This window comes from Macrotis lagotis, chromosome 1 (assembly GCF_037893015.1).
Source record: "Macrotis lagotis isolate mMagLag1 chromosome 1, bilby.v1.9.chrom.fasta, whole genome shotgun sequence".
Taxonomy (NCBI): Eukaryota; Metazoa; Chordata; class Mammalia; order Peramelemorphia; family Peramelidae; genus Macrotis; species Macrotis lagotis.
Window position 1 is genome coordinate 893,824,814 of NC_133658.1, and position 23,776 is coordinate 893,848,589.

The window sequence follows — 23,776 nt, forward strand, 5'->3', positions numbered from 1 at the left end:
CCCCATCTCATTCTTGTCTTTGGGGATTTCAGAGCTGTGCTTTGGGCCCTTACTCCCTGAAGGGCTGGGAATAATGAGGGGGGGGGAGACAGGGAACCTCCCCCCACCCCACATCCTACGTGAACATCCCAAAAGAATCCCCCCTTCCCCCAAATCCCAGACTTAGTGGACACTACAAGTTCTAAGTCAGGCCAGACTCCCTGAGAGAGGAGAGAGACCCCATGGGAAAAGAGAAAGAGAAGAGAGCGAGGGGAGAGATAGAGGAAAGGCAGAGATACCAAGCAGCGGGGGGGGGGGGGGGGGGGGACACAAAAGTAGTCTAACCTTGTTTGGCTGTGATTGTTGGCTCTGCTCAGCAATCTGAGTTAAGTTTAGAGTGTGCCAGACAGGGAGTCCAGGGGGAGCAGAGACGATGGCAAACACCATCCTCTGGCCCTTGGGAGGGAGAGGGAAGGAGGGAGGGGAGGAGGGAGGGAGGGAAGGAGGGAGAGAGGGAGGGAAGGAGGGGGAGGGGGAGCTGCAGAGGCGGGGAGCCCCAGCGCCAGCCAGAGCTGGTCGGCCCTAGCTCAGTCCCTGGCTTGCAGCCGGCATCCTTGCTTTCTCTCTCTTCATATGTGTCTAGGGGAGGGCTGCTTAGACTTGAGCCTTCCTCACTCATCGAAGATGCAGAGCTGCTCAGACACTCCCCCTAATCTTGCCTCTCTCTGGAGACCCTCCTCTCTCTCTCTCTCTCTCTCTCTCTCTCTTTCTCTCTCTCTCCCTCTCTCTCTCTCTCTCTCTCTTTCTGCCTATCTCTCTCTCTCTGCCTCTCTTTCTCTGTCTCTGTCTCTCTCTGTCTGTCTGTTTCTATCTTTCTGTCTCTGTCTTTCTCTGTGTCTCTCTTTCTGTCTCTCTCTGTCTCTGTTTGTCTTCATCTCTCTCCCTGTCTCTCTTTCTTTCTCTCTCTGTCTCTCTTTGTCTCTATTTCTTTGTCTTTCTGATTCTCTCTGTCTTTATCTCTCTCTGTCTCACTTTCTCTCTCTCTCCCTCCTTTCTCTATCTCTTTGTCTTTGCCTGTCTCTGTCTCTTTCTCTGTTTCTCTACCTCTATCTCTTTCTGTCTCTGTCTTTCAGTCTCTATCTCTCTCTGTTTCTGTCTGTCTCTGTGTCTCTCTTTCTGTCTCTCTCTGACTATCTTTCTCTGTCTGTCTTTCTCTCTCTCCCTGTCTGTCTATTTCTTTGTCTTTCTAATTCTCTCTCTCTCTCTCTCTCTCTCTCACCTGTCCTGCTCCCTTCATACAAAGCAAAGGAAAGGGAAGCCTTTACCTTTCAAGTTTCAAATGAGCTCATAGTCATTAATTTTGTTTCTTTTGCAAAATGGAACTTTCTCTCCACCTCCCTTGCTTGGGAATCCAAACTGATTTTGGTCCCAGTGGAGAATCTAGGAAGGTTCTTTCCTGGACACCAAAATGCCCATAGTAGGGTGATGACAGTGGTACACAGCAACCAAAGGGGAAGCTGGATTTTGAGACTCTGAGGAATAGGATTGGCAATAATGCGAACCATGAAAATTATATGTATATGTATGTATGTATATTTATATGCAGACAAATTTAGTAAGATTGTGTGTGGAGGTAAAATTTTCTTAACTCTAATTTGACTTTCCTTAACTTTTTCAAACTAGTATTATAGGGACTAAGTGCTGGAGGCAGGGAAGAGACAGAGAGATAGAGACAGAGACAAAGTGACATAGAAACAGAAAGAAGAGAAAGAAAGAGAGAGACAGAGAGAGAGACAGAGAGAAAGAGGGAGGCACAGACAGAGACAGAGAGGGAGTAGAGATAGAAATATAGAAAAAGAGAGAGAAGCAAGAGATAAAGAAAGATAGAGAGAAAGAAGAGACAGAGACTAGGAGAGAGAGAGAAAAAGAGAGTGGGAGGAGAACTAGATAGAGGAGAGAGACACACAGACAGACAGAAAAAGACAGATGGAGGAGAAATAGATATACAGAGAGAAAGAGACAGAGAGAGAGAGAGAGAGAGAGAGAGAGAGAGAGAGAGAGAGAGAGAGAGAGAGAGAGTTATCACTTTAAAACTTTTCCAAACTCATCTGGTCCTTAATTTGACAGTTCCCCCAGTGGCATCTAGGCTAAAAAAATTCTAAAGCTCAGCTCCCTCTAACACAAAAGCCGAGTTGATCTTTTGTTTCATTTTGAACATGCCAGGAGAAAACAAAATAACCTCTCGGTGAAACTAGTGGCCCACGGGAAAGGAGACCAATTGTTCCCTCCTAGGTCAGAGAGACAGAAAGACAGACAGAGATGGACATACAGACAGAGCCTTCCAGACGCTCAAAGGTGGAGGGAAAGGTGTTTGTATTTGTGTTTGTGTGTGTGTGTGTGTGCGCATGGGGGGGCTTTCTTGACACTATGGGAGGCATTACAACCGCAACATTCACTGCATTACACCTCAACAGCTACTACTTTGAGTCAGTAATAAGTTATCAGAGAAACCTCATAAAAATACTTTAACGTGTTTTTATAACCGTTCTCATTTTCCATTTTTAGGTTGATGACATCTGTGATAGGACAGAGGTCCAGGGAATGAGAAGCCATCCTCATATTTGATGGACATAATATGGGACAATTCTACTCTCAACCAAAGATCAAACTTTTGTTTTGCAGGAAAAAAATCTGACTAGTTTCTCTCTCTCTCTCTCTCTCTCTCTCTCTCTCTCTCTCCCTCTCTCTCTCTCTCACACACACACACACACACACACACACACACACACACACACACACACACACACACACTCCTGGAGGAGGGCATTCCTTAATAAATATATCTTTTTTTCTTCCTTTCCTAAGTGTCCTGTTTCAAAATAATTGTTTCTATGACAATATTTGTGTTGTTTAGGGGCATCTTGTACACAAAGTTTATTCATCTAATTTTAAAAGTACATGGATATGGAAATATAAAAACTTAAACATAGATATATACCTGGATATAATATTAGTATTCTGTAGAATTTTAAGGTTTGCAAAACTATTCACAAATATTCTCATTTGATCTCCCACAACAACCCTGGGAGATAAAAGGAACTATTATTAACTCTTTTGCATGAACCCATAGATACACAGATCTAGATGAGAGGGGTAAAATATAGATATCAAATATATATACTATATATGTATATATAGGAATATCTATAGATTCAGAAATATAAAGCTAGCTATAGAGATCCATAAAGATGAGCATAAATTTAGAGATCTATCCCAACACAGCTAAATAACTATAACTAAATATTTAACTATCTATACATAGAGATATCTTGAGATAAACACATTTAGATTTGAATGCTCAGTTTTGGTTGAAGGTGCATTTATAAGTACTTCTAAATATACACAGTTGTAGATGAATTCAGATGCACAGAAATCATTATATAAATAGCATAGATTTTTAGACATACACAAACACATACACATATATTTAATTATGGACATTCATAGATAGCTATCAATAGATATATCATGATGTTTCAAAGATCTTTGCTAGGTTTCAAGTTTGGACTCATGAAGACCTTGGGACATGCTGTATTTGAGGCAGGGTTAGTCTAATTTTGATTTTCTTTATGGATCAAAGGGTGAAATAAATAACAGACAACAGCATAGCTTCCTGGCTATTTAATAAATATTAATTCTAAAATACTATGCTTTTAAAAAATTCCATAAGTGACTTAATCTGGTATCCGCCTTCCTTTGTTTCCTGTGGGACTCTAGTGGGTTTATTGAACATAGGAGATCTCTGTCCATCTGTCTCTCTCACATACACATGCACATACAGAAAGACAATCCTTAAGAATTATGTCTCTGGATGGTCCCTGCTAATTTTCTTCTCCCTAATACAAGGAATGGTTTAATTATAGGTAAACCAACTTCATAACTAAATTAAGGACACCATTACCCATATGAGCCTGAGTCTTGATGCCTTAGAAAAGTTAGATTTTACCCAGCTCACGTTCACTGTGACCAACCAAGTTCTTTTCTTAAAAAATCATTTTCCAACAAATTCATTTTCAATTGAAAAAAAAAGTTGAAAGCCATCATTGCAAGGGAATATATTCTTTTTCATTTTCACTAGTTAAGTATTTTTTTAAACATGAAATTAATTTCCTGGGAAAGATGTTTTAGAAATGGTATTGCAGATCCCACAATTTCCATGGCCGCTGAACCTTAGAAGTCTTAGATTCACACCAGAAGAAAATGCCTTTCCAATTTCACAAAGTCGAAACCATGCTAAAGCTGGGAACTGGAAATCAAGTTAACAAGTAAGCAATACACTGTACTTTTTTTTTTGAATGAACAATTCTCTCCGAAATTCATCAGCATGCTAAAGAGCTCTGGGCCTTCCTTTCTCTTCTAAGTTTCCCAGGCTGCTCAGAAGCTGATGATAACAAAAAGTGGCCTTCTCTATCAGGATGTTGATTTCTTCAAATTATCTAAACAGTTTTTCTCCTCTGTCTTTCTCTCTCTTTATCTCTTCTCTTTCTATTTCTTTCTTTCCTTTTTCTCTTTTTTCCTTCCTTCTTTCCTCCTTTCTTTTTTCCTTCCTTTCTTTTTCTCTTTCTTTCTTTTCTATTTCTTCTTTCTCTCTTTTCTATTTCTTTCTTTTCCTTTCTTTCTTTGTTTTGTTTTTCTTCTCTCTCTCTCTCTCTCTCTCTCTCTCCCCCCCCCCCATTCCTGGATGTAGCCATGACTAAATTTAATTAAGGCTTCAATCTTCAAAATATAGTATTGGAAACTTGTTCTCAAAAGAAGACAGACACATAGAGAGCATGGACATGAATGGCTTTATCTCCATCTCTGAGCAGACACTAGCTGGCTTTGAACTCACTTGAACATTTGTTTAAGTGCATCCTCAGTCCTTATAGACTTCCATCTCTTTCTAGTTCTGTCTCTATGTCTCTGTTTTCTCTTCTCCCCCCCCCCCCCCACTTTCTCCTCCACTAACAAGGATACAACGATGACATTATCAAAAACCAAAAGGGACTTCCCGGTTTTTAAGCTGTCCCCACACAAAGGAGATAGGAGGAATGACAAACTCAATAGGTCAGGGTCAAATACTTCCATCCGTGACCCCAGTGCTCTGCAGTAGGAACAGCATTGTTTCTTTGGGAAATACATTCAGTGTTTACCACCCTTCCTCCAGTCAAAGTTCTGTAAGCTCAGGATCATAGTGTGAGCATTGGTGAGCTCAGACAACAACAGTGACACAGCGTACGACTCAGTGGGTGATGGGAAGGCAGTTCAGAAGCTGAGACCACTTCACTGTGCAGTTAAGATCAGCTTCTTTACTGGCCCCTTCAGTGCCTCCTGGGCTCCTGGTGGGAGATTGTGATGAGAGCAGCATATAGGTTTGGGATTTTGGAAAAGGGGCTGAGCTTTTCAGATAGGTCTAGAAAAATCCTCCAAGTTAAAAATAAGGACCAAAATGCAATTTTCCAGTAGAGAGGGGATGGGGGGAATATTTGGCTTTTTCCCTGTGTTTCTTCCTCTTGTTTCTGCCCATCTACCGAGTGCCCTGATATTTTATCTCTGTTTATGTTCTTCATTATTATAGTCTGCCACAGTCTATTAAGTTTGGAATGTGTTTAAATATAAAAATGATCTACTTCGTACTTATGTTCTTTGAATCTCATAATGTTTCTGTCCAGAATTTTAGACTGCCAAAAGATTACTCCAATTGTTATTAAATCACTCTTTGCAAGAAATTACTGTTATATAAACATACAATTGATCTCATCTAATGCATGGAATATAGAATATAGAATATATTCTATCTACCTAAAATTTGTAAAGTTTTTATGTGCCTGATACATAAGTATGCTCATGAATTACCTGCCGATCCATCTTTCTACCTAGTAGCTGACCTAACACTTAAGTATAGAGAAATAAGACATACCAGATATAGCATTTTGGGATTAGATTCATGATTTAATAAATATAGGCAATATCTGGGAAAGAAAGTTTCCCTATTATATGTGTATGATTAAATATTTAATATGTATATTAAATAACCAACTTAAGCTCCTAGATATTGATATCTATCTATATCTATCTTATCTATATATAATTTCTTATTTATATATCATTTATCTAGGTAGAGATAGAGACAAATATAAATTATTTTTGACTGGATCTGTGTTTTTATTCTTACAGGGAATTTCTGGTAAAGAAATTTCCTCAATCATATAAAATAATATGTAATATTTATACATTATAGATCTAAAGAATGTATGCATTTAATATTTATAAATTACACATTAAAAATTACAAAGCAATTTTCATACATGATCTCATCTGATCCTCCAAACAACACAGTGAAATAAGCACACATGTATATCTTCATGAAATATATATATATATATATATAAATATATATAGGATATTTATATATGTTAGATGTATGCCTATATGATATAAAAATGAATTCTTATTGTTGTCAAATCAGAACAGTTAGTGGACATTGTATCAACATGGCTTCATTCAGGAGTTGTGGAGAAGAGGTCCTCATTTTTGGAAAGGAAATGAAGAAAACATTGTTAAAAATAAAAATCCCCAAACTAACAACCTGGCTTGTTTGGTTTGGTCCCTGAGTCTTCTGAGAAATGAGCTGATTATGTCTTTAAAGGCATTTTGCAAAGCAGCTGAAATTGTGAGCAGGGGCTTTATTTTAGTGTCACTTTCGAAGGAAAAATAATAATCCATTGTTTTAGGCGCCCATTGGAAAATGGCACGTTTATGCCGAATGGTTAATTTTAAATTGCAGGGAATTAAAAATGACACTCAAATTAGAGAACTTTTCCTGGGGAGCTGAGTCAAGATGGAATGGTCCTTGTGATGGGTGGATGGAGCCCAGGACCCATCCACGGGCTGGACACTCAGATACACAGACGGAGACTCCACCACAGGACAGCGGAAACGAAACCAGAAGAAAAGAACCCTCCATCAAAAGCAAATTATTTTGGTCTGGGAGGCACCAGGTTTTGATTAAAAACCAGCCCTGGCTCTCATCAACACAATGCTGGTTGGTGATTGTAAGGCTAATCTTTTATTAAAATGTCTTTGCTTAACGGGCCTAAAGGAAGAGATTAACCTTTGTCTGCCTCGACTTTGGGGAGACGGGGCCCTTTATGTCCATCCTGAGAGCAGCCAATCCTTAAGAAAAATTTGCAAAGCACTGAGGCTGAAGGGATTAATAATACCTCGCCCGTGTGCCAGACCTATGGCCAAGCATGGGCTCAAGCTAAGGTTGACGAGGGAGAAACCAGGCCCCAAAGGTTCTTCACAAAGCCATGTCTCCCTTCAGAGAAGCCTCTGACCAGTGGAATGTGGTCATTTATTTCTGTTCTTCATGATTTATTGTTAGAGAAAGAGACAGACAGAGAGACAGAAAGACAGAGACAGACACAGAGAGATAGAGACACACAGAGAGACAGCCAGAGAAACAGAAAGAGATGAGAGAGAGAGAGAGAGAGAGAGAGAGAGAGACAGAGACAGAGACAGAGACAGAGACAGAAACAGAGACAGAGACAGAGAGAGAGGAGAGAGTCTGGGTATATTTTGTATTACTTCTGCATAAAAAACGATGGTTTTTAACCAAGAGCCAACTCTACATTTGCCGACCTTAATTCCTTTCAAAGGGGCTTGCTGACATTTAAGGTTTGCCTGCCACAGTAGACACAGGACAGCTGGGAAGCACCCTGAACACCCCCAGAATTCGGATTTCTTTCTTCACTTTTACCATGACTACTTAGGGGCCTGGATGGGCTCAGGTTCTAAATGGGGGCTCCACTCTGATCCGTTGCATATTGCCGCCAACCTTCAAAAGCTATTGGGGCTATATTTCAAAAAGAGAAGAAAAAGAAGATGAAGAATAAGAAAAAAAAAAACCCAGAGCAGTGCTGAATAGGATATATTCTCCACCCCCTTCCTCCTTCTGTGGCCAACTTATTTCCAAGTTTTGGTTTTCTTTCTTAACATTAAAATAAATTCAGGAACAGACCCTGTCTGTGTCTCTTGAAACCTTTCAAACCAATTCGTTTGCTCCTAATTGCAGGCAAAAGAGCCACCCAGGGGTGAGGCTAATGTCTTGAATTTTCCAAAAAGGAAAGGATTGGGGGTCGAGGGAAAGCAAAAGCAGGAGATCTGGGGCAGCTGTAGGGTCTTTCCGTCACCGCCCAAAGTGAACATGTATATATAGAATACCTGATGGATTTTTTTTCCTTTCTCCCCTTTCAATGCTAAAATGAAAAAAAAATGGGTAAATTAAAGACTCTGCTTCTAAAACCCTAGTGAGAATTGGCAATAATGAGAGGCACACAATTGCCTTCGAAACTGCATACTGTCAGCCAGCCCAGCCAAGGAAAGGCGAAGGCGGGGGGAAATTAGGGTGGGGGGGTGCAGGAAAGAAGGTTTCATCCTGAACTGGTCCTGGTAAGACCAGGCCTGTGGTTCTAACAGCTAGCATCTGGATCTCTTGGGTATTAATTTTGTCTTTCATGATTATCTGTGGCCTCTTGGATATTGGCTCTTTTCAGTTCGACCATCTGGGTTGGTGTACAAGTCTCCTTCGCTTTGGGATAGAAGGGAAAGTTAGATAGAGAGAAACTACAAAAGACCCTTCTTACTGATGGACCTCAGTCTTTTTAGTTGTTATTATTTATTTTTTTAAAGAAAATATATTAATTGGGAAAAAGGTAGAAGAGGAAGCAATATGGAAAGTGATATGAAGGGCAAATTCAGGATGTGAATGGCAAATTTTAGGGAAAAATATGTGAATAATAGGATGGATTGGAGGTTTTATATGGTTTGGTTTTTGAGAGGCAGGGGGTATCACCAAGAATGAAGAATATGTTTATTTCATGAACCCTGGGACAGGACAGGGAAGACAAGGACAGGGTTTTCTTATCCAGAGGCATTGGCTCTCCATCTCCATAGTACCCAAGAAGGGGAAGGTTGAAAGGTGATTCAAAAAATCCATATTTTATAATGAAACCTTTGACAAATGTGTTTTATAGAAAAAATCTTTTGATGTTCCAAAAGCTTTTATTGTCCCATTGATTACGTTTTTTTCTTTTTTGGGGTGTTGGCATTAGAATCATTCTGAGATTTCATTGGTATAGCTAAAATTTACACATTGCTTGCTAGGTGCCAGACACTGTGCTGATCACTCTACTTATAATAGCTTATTGATATTTAAAGCAATCATGGGTGATTGATGCTATTATTATTCTTATTTTCAGATAAGGAAAGTGAGACAGGAAGCTGCTAAGTGACTTAAAAAGGGTTCCCACAACCAGTAAGTGTTGAAGACTGGATTAGAATTCAGATCTTCCTTTTTGTACTGCACTGACTAGCTATCAAATGGCCTGGACCCTGGAAAACAGTTCAGGGACCAACCTCCTCATTTTACAGGTAAGGAAAAAGAGGCTCAGGGAAGTAGAACTCCGTGCCCAATTTTACATAGATAGTAAGCACGAGAGACAGGATTTGAACACAAGTCTTTGATTCTAGAAGAGAAGTGTATTTGTAAGAGGAATCAATGAGGATTTTGAAAGGAAGCTATATAGGGTAAGAAAAAATATGGATAGATGTTAGGATGGGCTGGGGTGTAGTGGGGAGTAACTTTCTAACGTTCTATTGTATACTATATGAATAGAATATAAATTAATGTAAATATAATATATAAATATATAAATATAAATTAATGTAAGTACAAATATAAAAGATGAATATAAACTTGAATATATTCCATATATGCTATATATATAATACATATACATACATACATAAATATTCTCCAACACCTCTTAATTCCAATGCTTTCCCTCTGTTAGTTATTTCCTCTTTATCCTATATATAAATTTTGGGGGTATATATTTATTTGCATATTGTATCCCTCATTAGGATGGAAACTCTTGGAGGGCAGGGACTGTTTTTTCTCTTTTTGTATTTCCCAGGTATTAGCACAGAGCCTGGTCCATAGTAGGTCCTTAAATTGATGTGTGTAATATATATATATATATATATATATATATATATATATATATATATATATATATATATATATATGTACGTATAGTATGTGAATATGTAATAAATCTAGTCTTTCTATATTTATGTGTAGATATGTAGTGTGATAATGTTTGTCGGTTCTCAAAGAAGACCATGACCTCAGGGAGGTGATACTATGGAAAGCACATGAATTGAATCTAAGTGAGGGGATGCTGTGCTAAGTCACCAGCCTCACTTTCTCTTCCAGAGCCTTCTGGGTCCAGTGGTCAGATATGAATCAGGATGACTGGAGATGGCCCTGAATGTGAGGCAAGAGGGGTTAAGTGACTTGCCCAAGGTCACACAGTTAGTAAGTGTCAAGTGTCTGAGGTCACATTGGAATTCACATCCTCTTCTCCAGGGCTGAAGATCTATCCACTACACCTAGCTTGCCCCCATGTAACATGATAGATATTGTAAGTTTATATAGTAAATGAAGTATGTGTATAGATTATCATATGGATATATGTAATAGATCTTGTGTGTCTATATTAGTAAATATGGATATGCAGTATGATATACATAGTATATATATATATATATATGAAGTACATATATTTAAGTAATACATATTTTAATATGTATTTATGTATTAATTTATGCAGTATACCTGTAGTTTTATACACACTGGAGCATACATGTGTGTATATGCACACACACACATACATACATATATATGTACACACATCTAGATCTAGAGAAATACACACATTGTAAGACTTGGTTAATATGTTTCCTAGTCAAGTCATAGGGAAACTGTATTCAGAAATGAAGACACCAGTCATTTTCCTAATCATTACACCAGTAAGAGTCTAGATCCCTAATTTAATACAGAAGAGCGATGGTTTTTGATTTTTTTGGGGGGGGTAATGGGGAGTAACTTTCTAATGTTCTATTGTATGTTATATGGATAGAAATTATACAAATATAAATTAATATAAGTACAAATATAAAAGATGAATATAAATTTGAATATTACATATACATAAATGCTATATGATATTTTATATATATATATATATACACACATACACATACATAAATATTCTCCAACCCCTCTTAATTCCAATGCTTCACTCTGTTAGTTATTTCCTCTTTATCCTATATATTTTTGGGTATCTATTTATTTGCATATGGTAGCCCTCATTAGGATGGAAGCTCTTGGAAGGCAGGGACTGTCTTTTCTCTTTTTGTATTTCCCAGTTATTAGCACAGAGGTTTCAGATGTGGGATTTGAACTTATGCTGTGACTTCAGACCCAGACCTTTACCAAGGCAGTAGACTGCTGCTTTGATAGAGGTGGGAGGAGAAGGTAGTGGGGATGGGAGGGGATGAGGAAGGGTGGAAGGGAGGTGAAAGGAGAGGGAAGAGGAGGAGGATTGGTTATTTCAGCAGCCCCCTCCTCCCAAAGTAATCAATCAGCAAGCATTTATTAAGTGCTTATGTACTAAGAATTGTACCAGCCAGTAGAGATAGAGAGATAAAAAAGAGAAATTAATAGCTTGGGGAAGTAAGGCAAGTAACAGAGTAAATGACTGTTCGTGTTAATGCCAGCAACACAGAGAGGCCAAGTCTTCTGGGAGTCCCCAAAGATATGGTTCAAAGAACTAATAACGTCATCTAATAATCCGGGGACACACCAGGGTGATGTCTGGCCATTAGCAACTTGTCTGGAGACCAGTATATGCTGCAAGGAGTGAAGGATTGCAAACGTCTGAATGATTGCCACAGAGAGCTGGCCCTCCGATCTTTACTCTGTCACCAGCTTGAAGAGAAGATATGTGGGTTCTTCCAAAGAACCCTAAGGTACTTAGCTGGGGAGATGCCTAGAGCTCCCTAATGTGGAGGCTCCTCTAAGCCAATCACTTATCAAAAAAGACTGAACCATGGATTCCTGCCTACTTACCTTGGTCACCTACAAGTCTTTGGATTCAGAATTGACGTTCTCTATTGGGTCTGTTTTTGAGCACTTAGTTTCAGTAAATGGCTTGTTCTTACAAAATTAATGGGACTAGTGAGAAGGAACTGGGGTTAAGCTCACATCTCTGCAGTTGGTGCCACTTGGACACCTCCAGATTTTGGCTCTGGTCCCGGCTTTGCTTCTTGTTAGCTACGTGACCATCAGTCGCCTCTTCCCCTACCTGGGCCTCCTGTTTATTCCTCTGAAAATTAGTGGATTGGCCCATGATCTCTAAGATCTTTTTCTAATTCTAAATCTATGGGAGCATGTGGCATACATTGAGGGAAAGAATGTGGATGAAGAGCGGCATTGAAAGAGAAGCTATGGTTGGGCTGAGATCTGTAATGTGGAAGAGATCACGCACAGTGTGGCAACAATAATAATAACGACAACTAGCATTCATATGGTGCCCACTATGTGCCAGACACTATAAAATGCTTTAGAAATCTTTCTATTTGCGCCTCACAACAATCCTAGGAGAAAGGCGCTATTATTATTATTATTACTCCCCTTTTGCAGATGAGGAAACTGAGACAGACAGCAGATAAGTAATTTGCTCAGGGACACAGAGCTACTAATGGTCCGAGGTCAGATTTGACCTCAGATCTTTCTTTACTCCAGGCTCATTGCTCTCTAGACACTGAGCCACCTATCAGGCTTGGTGGTGTGGGGTTAAAGCTGTTGTAAAATCTAGATTTGAGGCACTTGAATTCAAATCTCAGTTGTTTCCTATAACCTTTAAAAAGGTCACTTCTCTACAATCGGTTTCAGTTTCCTAATCTGTCAAATGGGGTAGGGGAAGGGTTGGAATATATAACCTCTATGTTCCCTTCCAGCTCTAAATCTATGAACACCTAGCTGTCTGTGATCCTAAATAGTCTTTTGAGGGACTCTTATAAAAGAAGGACTCAGGCTAGATATCCCTAAATCCCTTTAAATATCTAATTCTGTGATCTTCTGTTTTTAAGCTCTCTCCCAGACCTAGGCCTGAGATATGGTCATCTAGAGGAAAACTTAATTCATAACTTGTCCTAACTTTGCTTTATAATCAGAAAAACTGATTTTGACAGCTATGCATTTTGGAGGTAGCTTGCAATGAATCTAGTCTAAATTTCAATCCATAAAATGATCTCCTTGGCTGTTTAATCATAAAATTAGACATAGTGTAAAGGGGAACCTTAAAAGTGACATAATTGCTTGCTATTAAACAGCAATAATAACACTATTTCTTGCATTAGGCAGAAGTTGTAACAAGACTGGATCCAAGAAAACGTCCCTAGAGAGTTGAGGTGTCTGTAAGTGGAGTGGGCTTCTGAGCATGGAGGTAGGGGTCTGTTTGCATGGGAGATCTACACACTGGATAAATACACTTTGGGGATTTTGTAGAACTTTTGTGGGTATGGGTCTACGTGGGGATGGATAGCTAGAGGGCGCCATAGTGCATACAGTATTGGGTTTTGTGTTGGGAAGATTGATGTCCCTGAGTTCAAATTTAACCTCAGACACTTACTTATGCCATCCTGGGCAACACACTCAATCCTGTTTGCCTTGGTTTTCTCATCTGTAAAATCAATTATAGGAGAATATCTATGCCAAGAAAACTCCAAATGCGGTCATGAAGAGACGGACAAGACTGAAATGACTGAACAACCACATGATATAGAAGTTTACTCCTTGGACCACTTAACTTTCCCACTCAGAGTCTCATAAAATCCTCTATTTGAAATTGGGAGGGGGGCGGCTAGGTGGCACAGTGGATAAAGTACTTCCCCCGGAGTCAGGAGTACCTGGGTTCAAATCCGGTCTCAGACACTTAGCCATGTGGCCTTGGGCAAGCCACTTAACCCCATTGCCTTGCAAACAAAAAAAAAAAACACACCTGAAATTGGGAGGGACTTAAGTGGCCATCTAGCCCAAACTTCCCATTTTACAGATGAGGTATGAAGCCCAGACTTGTTTAACATGGAAAAAGAGTGGCACAAGCAGGATTCAAATTCAAATCTGTGACTCCAAAATCATGATTTTATGCAGCCTGGTGGGGGGGGGGGCGGTGCTGTACTGAGGTTCCTTCCACCTGTGAAATTCTGTAGTCCTGCTAAGGTACATTCAATTGTTTTCATATTTTAAAAAAAACTTTCTAGTTCAGGTTTTTAATTTGTATTATTAATAAGTTATAAATAGTTCACAAAATGGGGATAGTAGATGGAATGACTACATTTAGATAGATTTGGTATTGTTGAATGACCCAGCTTCCAGAACAGAGATTAATTGGTTTTTATATATTTGGAGTGTCTCAGAATTCTGTTCTATGTTCTGTTCTGTTCTCCATCTTTATGAATGAATTGGAATGAAGTCATCTGTGGCTTACTTATCAAGTTTGCATAGGACACAAAGCTAGGAAGGATAACTAACGTGATGAATGACAAAATCCAAAAGGACCTTGACGGGTTTAGAATGCTGTGCCGAATCTAATTTAAAAAAAAAATTAGTAGAGATAAAAACACAGTTCTATGTTTGGTTTCTTTTTTCAAGCCATTGGCATAAATACAGGATGAAGGTAGTTGTGGCTAGATTGAAGTTCATAAAAAAGATCTGAGGGTGTTAGTGGACTATAAACGAGATATGAGTTGACAGCGAGATATGGTGAAGGGGGGGAGAAGTGTTAATGTGATCATAAGGGGCATTAACAGAAGCAGACCCTACAGAAAGACAGAATTTTTGCTGAATTTTGACTCTTATTAGATTCCATCTGACTTTTCACCCCAGAAAGCTTTTTATCAGGAGAATTTTATCATTTCATAAGATCTCATTAGCATTGATCCTCCATGTCATCACTATCCCCTGTGCTAATTGGAGGGTAAGATCATGACTCCTAAAACATCTCCTCATTTCTCACTTGGCTGAACCTCCTTTGTGTGTTATAATCTTCTGGAGGCAGCTTTTTTTTTATTTGTAAAAATATTCCCAGGGCTTAGTAACTTTACTGGCATCTAGTAGGTGCCTAATGCATGTTTATTGACTATTGACTATCTGGAATTTGGTGCTGCTTTCTGATCCCCATATTTTAAGAGGGATATTGCCTGGGATGGACTGGAGCCAGCTCATACAGCCCTTGAGAGCCTATTATTAAGTCTTCAGTGTAGCAAATGCTACAAGTTAGGGCTTGTTTTATTACTTTGTTGATATCTATATTTAAGAATATGATGGAGAAAATGTTCATAATACAGGCTAAACTTAAAAGGGTGCTGCACATTTTCAGAGAGCTGGTTGTTAAATATTTGCCAGCACACCTCTGTATAGAGACAACCTAAAGTACATTCAATAGAGAGGGACTAGAATGTTGAGATGACTTTGAACTGGCAATATCAGTATTTGTTGAAAAATTCTGGGGAAGAATTTTTTTAATGGAGGCAGGAGAGAGAGGATTTGGGGAGGTGGTGATGGCTACTTTTGCATACTTTGTTTGATTTTCACATGAAAGAATTACATTTCTTCTTAACTCCAGAGGGCTGGAGAGAATCGGGAAATATCCAGTAAATTTCATTGACCTACTCTAAAGAAGTCTATAAGTTTAGTCCAATAATTATTACACTCATTTTAAAAATAAGGCACCTGAGTCTCAGGTGTAGTTCAGTGACCTGAAAAACCAGACCTAGCAAGTTCAAATCCTCAAGAAAGAAAGAGGCATAAAAAACCCACTAGAAATAGCTAAGACAAAGTCACTTGATTGGGAAGGGGAGTTAATATCGGTGCTCCTGGTGTCTTATTAACAATGGTAGTTTCCTATTTTTTTAATGAATTATATTCTTGTGAATAGGGAAATCTACATTGTTTTCTCATCCTTATTTTGGGACCCTGGGGAATAGTCTTAATCACCTCATCCTAGTGAAGGTTCTGGCACCATGGAGCTAGTGAGATGCAAAGCTAAGACTAAAACTCAAATAAGGAGATGTAGGAATCATTTGGTGAAATAAATCCACAGATAATTTACAGTGCCATTTTTAATTTATTTTAGCAAAAATAAGCCAACAAACAATATGGGGGAGAGAAAGAGAGAGAGAGAGAGAGAGAGAGAGAGAGAGAGAGACAGACAGACAGACAGACAGACACACAGAGAGTCAGAGAGAGACAGAGAAAGAGAGGATTAGACAGATAATACAGAGGAGCACAGAGATATAAACAGACAGAGAGAGAAACAGATAAAGAGACAGAGATGCAGGGAGACAGATAGAGATGCAGAGACAGAGATCAAGAGAGACTGAGAAAGAAACCAGAATTCTGTAGGATTTTCAGGTTTTGAGTAACTCCATCCTATCTTGAACACTTGTAGTTTTGAATGAGGCTTTAGCCTCTATGAGTTGAATTTAGGGTGTTGTTAAGATTCTATCAATTCACTACCACAAGAGGTCAGATCATGGAATGAAAATAATTCCAATCCCTTTAACAACTGGTTCAGAGACTCCACTGAACCTCTGAGGCTTCTGGACCACCTATGGGTTGGTTTTCTCTGCACTTTGTGATAGAGAAGAAATGTAAAACTCTGAAAGCATTTCAAACCCTTCCAAGGCAATGACTTTGGTGGAGAATAGCCAAGCCCTTCTTGAGCACTTGGTGAAACCATTTAAACAGCCATTTAGAAAACATTCTATCAAAGACATTTCCTGTCCTTAGGTTCTTTCATTCAGTCCTTCAACAGGTCCTTATTAAGCTCCTACTGCGTGCCAGACATTGTGCTACTATGTTCTAGAAAAGGGTCTATAGCTCCTATCCGAAGACCTCTCAGTACCTCCAAAAGCAGTCTGTGCCTTTTGTAAATGGTCCTAAATAATGCAGAGTTTCCATTGTGGTTCACTGAAATCTGTCCCTCAGCACCTCTACCTCAAGGTTCTTAGTTCTTTCCTTTAAGTCAAACCCATCAGAATAAGTTCAAGGCTCTTCTACATAGATGGAATCCTTCAAATCCTTGAGGAGAGCTATATGGTATCACCCCAAATTCCAGCCTAATCATTCCTTGTCCCTTCTTCTGGTTCTTCTTATATGGTTTGATCTTGGGGTCCCTCCCCAGTCTGACTACCCTTTTCTGAATGCTCTCTAGTCTTTCAGTGTCTTCCCTGACATATGATGCCCAAGAACAGAGAACAGGACTGACATGGAGTTCTTGATTTTACAAAGATGGGACTCAAAAATGGACTATAAATAGAGCTGATTTGTACTGGTTCTGGAGACCTGATTGTTAAATGATCAATGTGAACATTTATACCTAATGGCCCATCTAATAAAATTTAGTTCAGATTCCTCATTTTACAGTACCTTAGTAGGAAAACAGACAGTCTGAGATTTAGGATCTCAACCAACCTGACCAACTTGCCTTCTCTAGGAAAAAACACTTTTCATTTTGGAAACATTTAATTCCACATACTTTATCTATCAAGGTTCAGCAACCATCTCTTCATAGGTTAGTAAAGAGAAAGCATAGACAGCTCTGTGAAATCTAGTTATCACAAAGAACCAGAGAGTCAATACAGACTACACTCAAACTACCATACTCCGATTTCAAAGAATTATTCTGAAGGACAAATATTTTCCCCATGAGTTTCCTCATTCCGTATTAGCCTACCTGCTCATTAATTTGACACACAGCTAGATTCTGGTCATCTCGGGAGCAGGCTACTCGGATATACTTCAACCAGTTCCCATTTCCAGTCTGGTTAGCCTCCACACAGAACTTCTCGTTGCCCAGCTCATCAGCAATCTGTGTGGGGGGAGGGTGGAATGGGGAAAGACGGAAGGGGAAGAGAGGAGCAAAGAGAAAAAAAAAGATAGTGGTTATTAGAGTTGCTCACCCACCCAGAGATCCTGGAAAAATTCTCATCAACAATATTGCTTCAAGCTAGAAGCCCAATTATTTGGATGGTGATGAAGGAGGTATTAGGATGAGTCATCATCAACCAGGGATCCATGAAGGTATCACCAAATTTCAGATTTTGATGGGCTCTTTGTGGCCAATGAATCCAACCCATGATTGACCAAGAATCTCTTCTACAATATTTCTAGTAGGTGGCCAATTCATCTTTGCTTGAAGACCCTTAATAAGGTCCTCTACCCCCACCTCCCTATCTCACCTCCCACCATAGCTCATTCCACTTTGAGACCATTCTCATTATTATCATGCTTAAGGTTTGTTTTTATTTTTTTATTTTTTTTATTTGTTTGTTTTTGTTCTGTAGTAGTAACTTCAATCCATTGTTCTTAGTTTTGCCCTTTGGAACTACACATAAAAATTCATTCAATCTTCCAAGTATTCAAAAGTGGCGATTATGCTCTCCTCTTCCTTCTATCTCCTTTTCTCTAGCCCAAATACCCTCTAATTCATTTACTTAGTTCTAAAGTGGGATGAGTTTGAACCAATTGGTCCACGAGCATTTATTAGGTGCTGGGTATTTTGCTTAGTACTGGAGATGACAAGACTGACAAACTTAAAACCCTTCACCATCTTGTTAGAAGCTGCTGTCTAGCTTATCTATGGATAAAAAATACAGTCCAGTCTAACCATGCTATTCACACTTTCATTAAGTCCAGGAGAAACAATTATACAAAGTCTGGGATTGAGAGGAAGAGTGCGGGAAGGCCGAAGTATTAATTGATGATTTTACTCTACCTAGTTTATCCTATAATGTGGGACCCACATTCTATCTAGGCCTGCTACTCCCACGTTAATCCAGTAGAAACCATAGGAAATCTGATTTTGGTTATTCAAGAGGGGACAGGACTGAAGGATCCATGATAATTTTCCCCAGTTAAGCAGAGCTCACTATAGTGGGCAGGGTAATGACCATAGACATCTCAAATTCCCAACCAAATAATTGCAAGAGACTAGAGTCTTGGGTTAGTCTTTTCTAAAAGCACATAGACAAAGATGGTATTCCAGTAAGATGACTAGAAAAGAATTTGTGGATAAAGGTTTACATATCAAAGCTTGGGGGTATTTCTCTGTGGCTCTAAAAGGTTTGAGGTGAGAAAGTGCATGAGCCAAGCACTGGGCTGATAACTTTTATTCTCTTAAAACAGGAAAGTCACCGTTTGACACCCTAAGGGCATGAAAAGGCTCAACCTTTCACACCAGGTTGCTAAAGGAACTGGAACAGGGAGAGTGGCAGAGTTCTAGCTTGCTCAGCCAGGGTAAGAACCGGAACTCTGAACCACCCCATTTACGAGAATCTGTCTGATTTGAGAGTCAAAAACCTCACCTCTCCTCCCAGTTCACAGGACAGGATTTCCATCAGATTTGCTGTCTAATGAAAGGGAAGCTAAAGCCCACACTGGGGCTCACTCACACCTCCTCTTCTCCTTTTGGGTCCTTCCTCAACTATCTCAGTTTCTCTAAGTAGAAATATTTAGAGGCAGAGAGTCCAGGGAGCTACAATCAATCTTAGCAGAGATCGGAAATGGATAGAGAGGGGAGAAGAGGGTGGATGGACTTAGGGAAGTTGCTGTTTCCTTAAGTCATTGACTTAACCATGTTTTTAGTGCCATGTTGGTAAAGTAAAATATTTCCTGACAACTTTGTGAAGTCATTCTTGGAATGTGATTATCTCTTGTGAAAAATGTAATGTCAGAGCCAAGTCATAAGGATGAAATTTCCGTAAAAACAGTATTGCCGATCAATAATCAATACTTATTAATAATTAATGGCGATTCTATATTGAACAAATTATGATGATGATGGGGATGTTGATAATGATGATGATGAAGATGAGCCCACCAGCCTTTGTACACCGTTACTCTCAGTCTTTGTCCATTTAAGGAATGGGCTTAGTCCAGAACATCTCATTTATTATCTGACTGCACTATTTTCCAACTCTTCAGATTTTCCCACTGTGTTCTTGGGTATCTTCTCTTCTCATCACTCTCCCTCCTTTAGTTTCCTTTTATGTATTTTTTCTTCCATTAGATTGCAATCTCCTTGAGGGTAAAGACTATCTTTTTTTTTGTATTTGCATTCCCAGAGCTTAACAGTATCTGGCACATAGTAGGTCCCTATTAGATGTTTATTGATTGATGATGATGATGATGATGATGATGATGATGATGAAGATGAAGATAGCTGTGACTTCTCAAGGGTCATTAAGCCCAACATGTTTCACTTTCAGAACTACCAGTTTAGGAGTAGAGGAGAAACAAAATGACATTTTAGAGAAACAACTCTTCCACCCATGGCCATTTAAAGCATTTTTCAAAACATAATTATGACTATGAAATCTTAACTCAGGGTTGGAAAGGACCCATCTAGTCCCTTCACCCCACAAGCTGGGAACACTTTTGAGGTAACTTTACCAAAAGGCCATTTGGATTTGAATTGAACACCAAGGATTGGATTTGACTTGTAAAGTTCATCCTATCTCTAAATCTATGACTTTCTTCCCATGACAAAGACTCATAATTCTAGAAGATAGTCTATAACACATTGGACAGCTCTAACAGAACATTTGTCTTTCCACTGAGCTGAAATGTATTTCTTAGTTGTAGTTTTGCCTCTTGATGCTGTACAAAACCAGTATCCTCACTGTATAGACCAAAAAAGCTAGAGATCAGAGGGGTTGAGTGACTTGGTCACAATCACACAGTTTTGAAGTGTGTTGGAAGTCAGATTTGAACTCTAGACTTCTGGACTCCAAATCAGCCTGTTATCTGCCACACTCCATTGCTTTTCTATTGTCTTGGTACATGACAGATATCTTCCCATATTTGGAGACAACAGTCATGTCTATTTCAGGTTCCAACTGAAATCACACCTGGATTTAATCCTTCTGCAGAGTAGAGATGAGGAGAGCATCCATCAGGCTGGGAAGGATCTCGGCCACCATTCCAAACAGCCCAGAAAGAACACTTCTGATCTCCATTCCCGTGCTCAGAGGGAGTCAGGGCTTGCCCTCTTTTGATCAGGACACACTTCCTTAAAACAGAAACATCTGGGAACCGCAGAAACCTCAATTTGAACAGGATGGAGGGGGCATGTGTTCAATATAACTGTGAAGCCAATCATAGGCCAGGGTGGGGGTGGGGGAAGAGGGATGAAGGAAGCTTCTTCTGAACAAGCCAGGCACCCTGATGCCAAAACCAGAGAAATGGAGAGCTTGGGGGAAATCTGGTTCAGCAGTGACCCATGGATGGAAAAATCCTCACACTTAAAATCTTTGTCTTCAATGCTTTTCATCTCACCTTTTTTGCTTCCTTTCCCCTCTTTCTCAAATCCCAGAATCTCAAGAGTGCAAAAAAAGACTTCAGAGGGTAGACTAGCTTAACAAGAATAACATAAAAAAATAACTCTTGTTTATAAAGTCCTTGAAATTCATTTGGTCCTAACAACAACTCTCGAAAGTAGGTGCCATATTGCCAATGGAAGATGTCAAATCAGAAAGATCCTATTAACTACCAAATCAGCCCTTTCCACCTTCAGATCTCTCCAATACTTGGGATGTTATTGCTTATATTAAATCTAAATTCATCTCTTTGCAACTTCCACCCACTATTCCTGCTTGGTCTTTCTTTGTGGACAAGAGGAAATATAAAGTCTAATCTTCTTCTGGACTTCTACCAGATGCTTCTTTAGTTTAAGATCCCCTTGTTTTTTAAGTCATCTTTACATAATTCCAGCATCCTTCACCTTCATGATCACTTCCTTCTGAGATCTTCAATTTGATTCATATCCATCCTTATAGGACCCAGAACCAAATATAGGATCTAGACATTGCCTGAAGGGAGCCATGGAGAGTGAGACTGATCTCCCTAAACCTGAAAATAGCAGCTCTTATAGTAGCCTAAGTTTGGAATACATTTCCTGACCATCATGTCAGATTGTTGATTCATATTGAGCTTGTGGCTCACTGAAACACTCAAAACCTTTTTGGAGGAATCACTGTCTAGCCATGCTCATTCCATCCTGAATTGTGTGAAGTTGACTTGTTAAAATGGAGAGCAAGACTTCAAAGCTCCTTTCTCTCTTTCCCTTAGATGGAAGGTTCTCCAGTTCCCTTCTAGGTACTGATACATGAATCTTTGTGTTGACTTTCAGGGTATTAGAAAATCCATCTAACAGTCATCAAAAATATATTAAATACTTTATCTATGTCTGGTACTGGGTTCAATGTTGGGAAAATAAAAACAAAAAAATTTCCCTGCTCTCAAGGGAAATATGATCTCATTCCCCCCCAATCTCATCTTTCTAAGAACAATCGCATCTTAAAAATGGAATTTGGAGAAAGGATGAAACTTAGTCTTCAACAAAACAAATGGTGGGAATTTAGGTAATGTAGAGATTTGGTGAGGGGGAACACCTCAAAGGCAGAATGATTCAATGGGTAGAGGACTTGATATGGCATTAGAAGGACCTGAGTTCTAATCCCAATTGAAATAATTGCTAGCTGTTTGACCCTGGGTAAGTCATTTAACCTTTGTGCCTCATAGAAAGAATGAGGTTGGATTCAATGGAGTCTAAAGTTCTTTCCAGCTCCAGATTTATGATCTTTCAAATCATTATCATGTGACCAGGTGGTAGGGTAAGCCTAGGCTAGATGAGGACGTGATGGCAGTGTTTCCGTGTGATGAGCAAGAATTCGCACAGCTAGGGGGAGTGAGGGGTTCAGAAGGCACTTCCTACCAGTGAGGCAAGCCCTGAATTTACCAGCTGTGCAGCTGAGGTGTCCCTTGGAGCCCGTGTACTCTGTGGCTGACACCTCTTTACTGTACCCACCCTCCCTCCTACACTCAGTGTAAAGGCTCTGCAGGAAATCAGCCAAAAATATCAACAAAGAGACCTGTGGTTTGTTTCACCTTGAACTGATGCGCTCACACATAGGTTGTGTTCCTCTGCCAGGAGGAGGCCAGGATGAAAGGGAAGCTTAACCCCAAGAGTCACAGCAGGCCCCTAGGGTTTCCGACCGATATGAGTTGGAAGGAAAAAAATCTGAAAACTGCCACTTGTGAATTCTCAGCATCACCTGTAACTTTACTAAGGGACTCTGTTCAGGCTTAACCCTTCTCTGGCTCTGTAGGAGAATTGCATACTGGAAAGATGATCAAGGAGATGGCATGCTCAAAATCCTAACTGCAATGAGATGGTCACTGAAGTTTCCGTCTGTGATCCAGGTCTGGCTATTACTATGAGGAAAGCACCCCCCATCCCGTGGGCTTTGTCTGTCATATCCATCCAAAACACCCAAGGGATCATAGGATCTTAGAGCTTGGAGGGACTCGCAGGATCATTTCATCCAGCTTGAGCTCCAGAGTTAGTGACTTGTTCAAGGACAGATAGATAATAATAACAGCAACTAGCATTCATGCAGTGCTTTGAAGTTTGTAAAACTCATTACATTACCTTTCCTCATTTGATCCTCACAATAACTCTGGGAGGGACATGCTATTATTTCATTTTACAGATGAAGAAACTGAGGCAGACGAAGTGGAGCCATTTACCAAAAAAAAGGTCTCACACATAGTACATAGTAAGGTCAGAATCTGGACTTAGATCTCTGATTCTGAATTCAGCATGCTATAATCAGAGAGATCCCAGAATGCTAGAATTCTTGAGCTAATAAGGACCCCAGAGGCCATCTAGTCCAATTTACATTTCTTCCCCCTTGAAAAAAGAACATTTCTCCTCCTCCTCCTCTCTCTCTCTCCTCCTCCTCCTCGTCTCTTCTCTCCAGTTTTCTTCTCCTCTCTTGT

At 39.6% G+C, this 23,776-nt stretch overlaps 1 protein-coding gene across 5 annotated transcripts in view; it reads right to left on the reverse strand.

The window, feature by feature from the left end:
* PRDM16 (PR/SET domain 16) overlaps positions 1–23,776 on the reverse strand; it is a 385,859-nt gene that overhangs the window by 81,363 nt on the left and 280,720 nt on the right. For all 5 annotated transcript variants that reach the window (XM_074218667.1, XM_074218666.1, XM_074218664.1 and 2 more), the window contains one exon: positions 17,670–17,804. In XM_074218667.1, the coding sequence (XP_074074768.1) occupies positions 17,670–17,804 (135 nt within the window). The remainder of the gene's footprint in view (positions 1–17,669; positions 17,805–23,776) is intronic.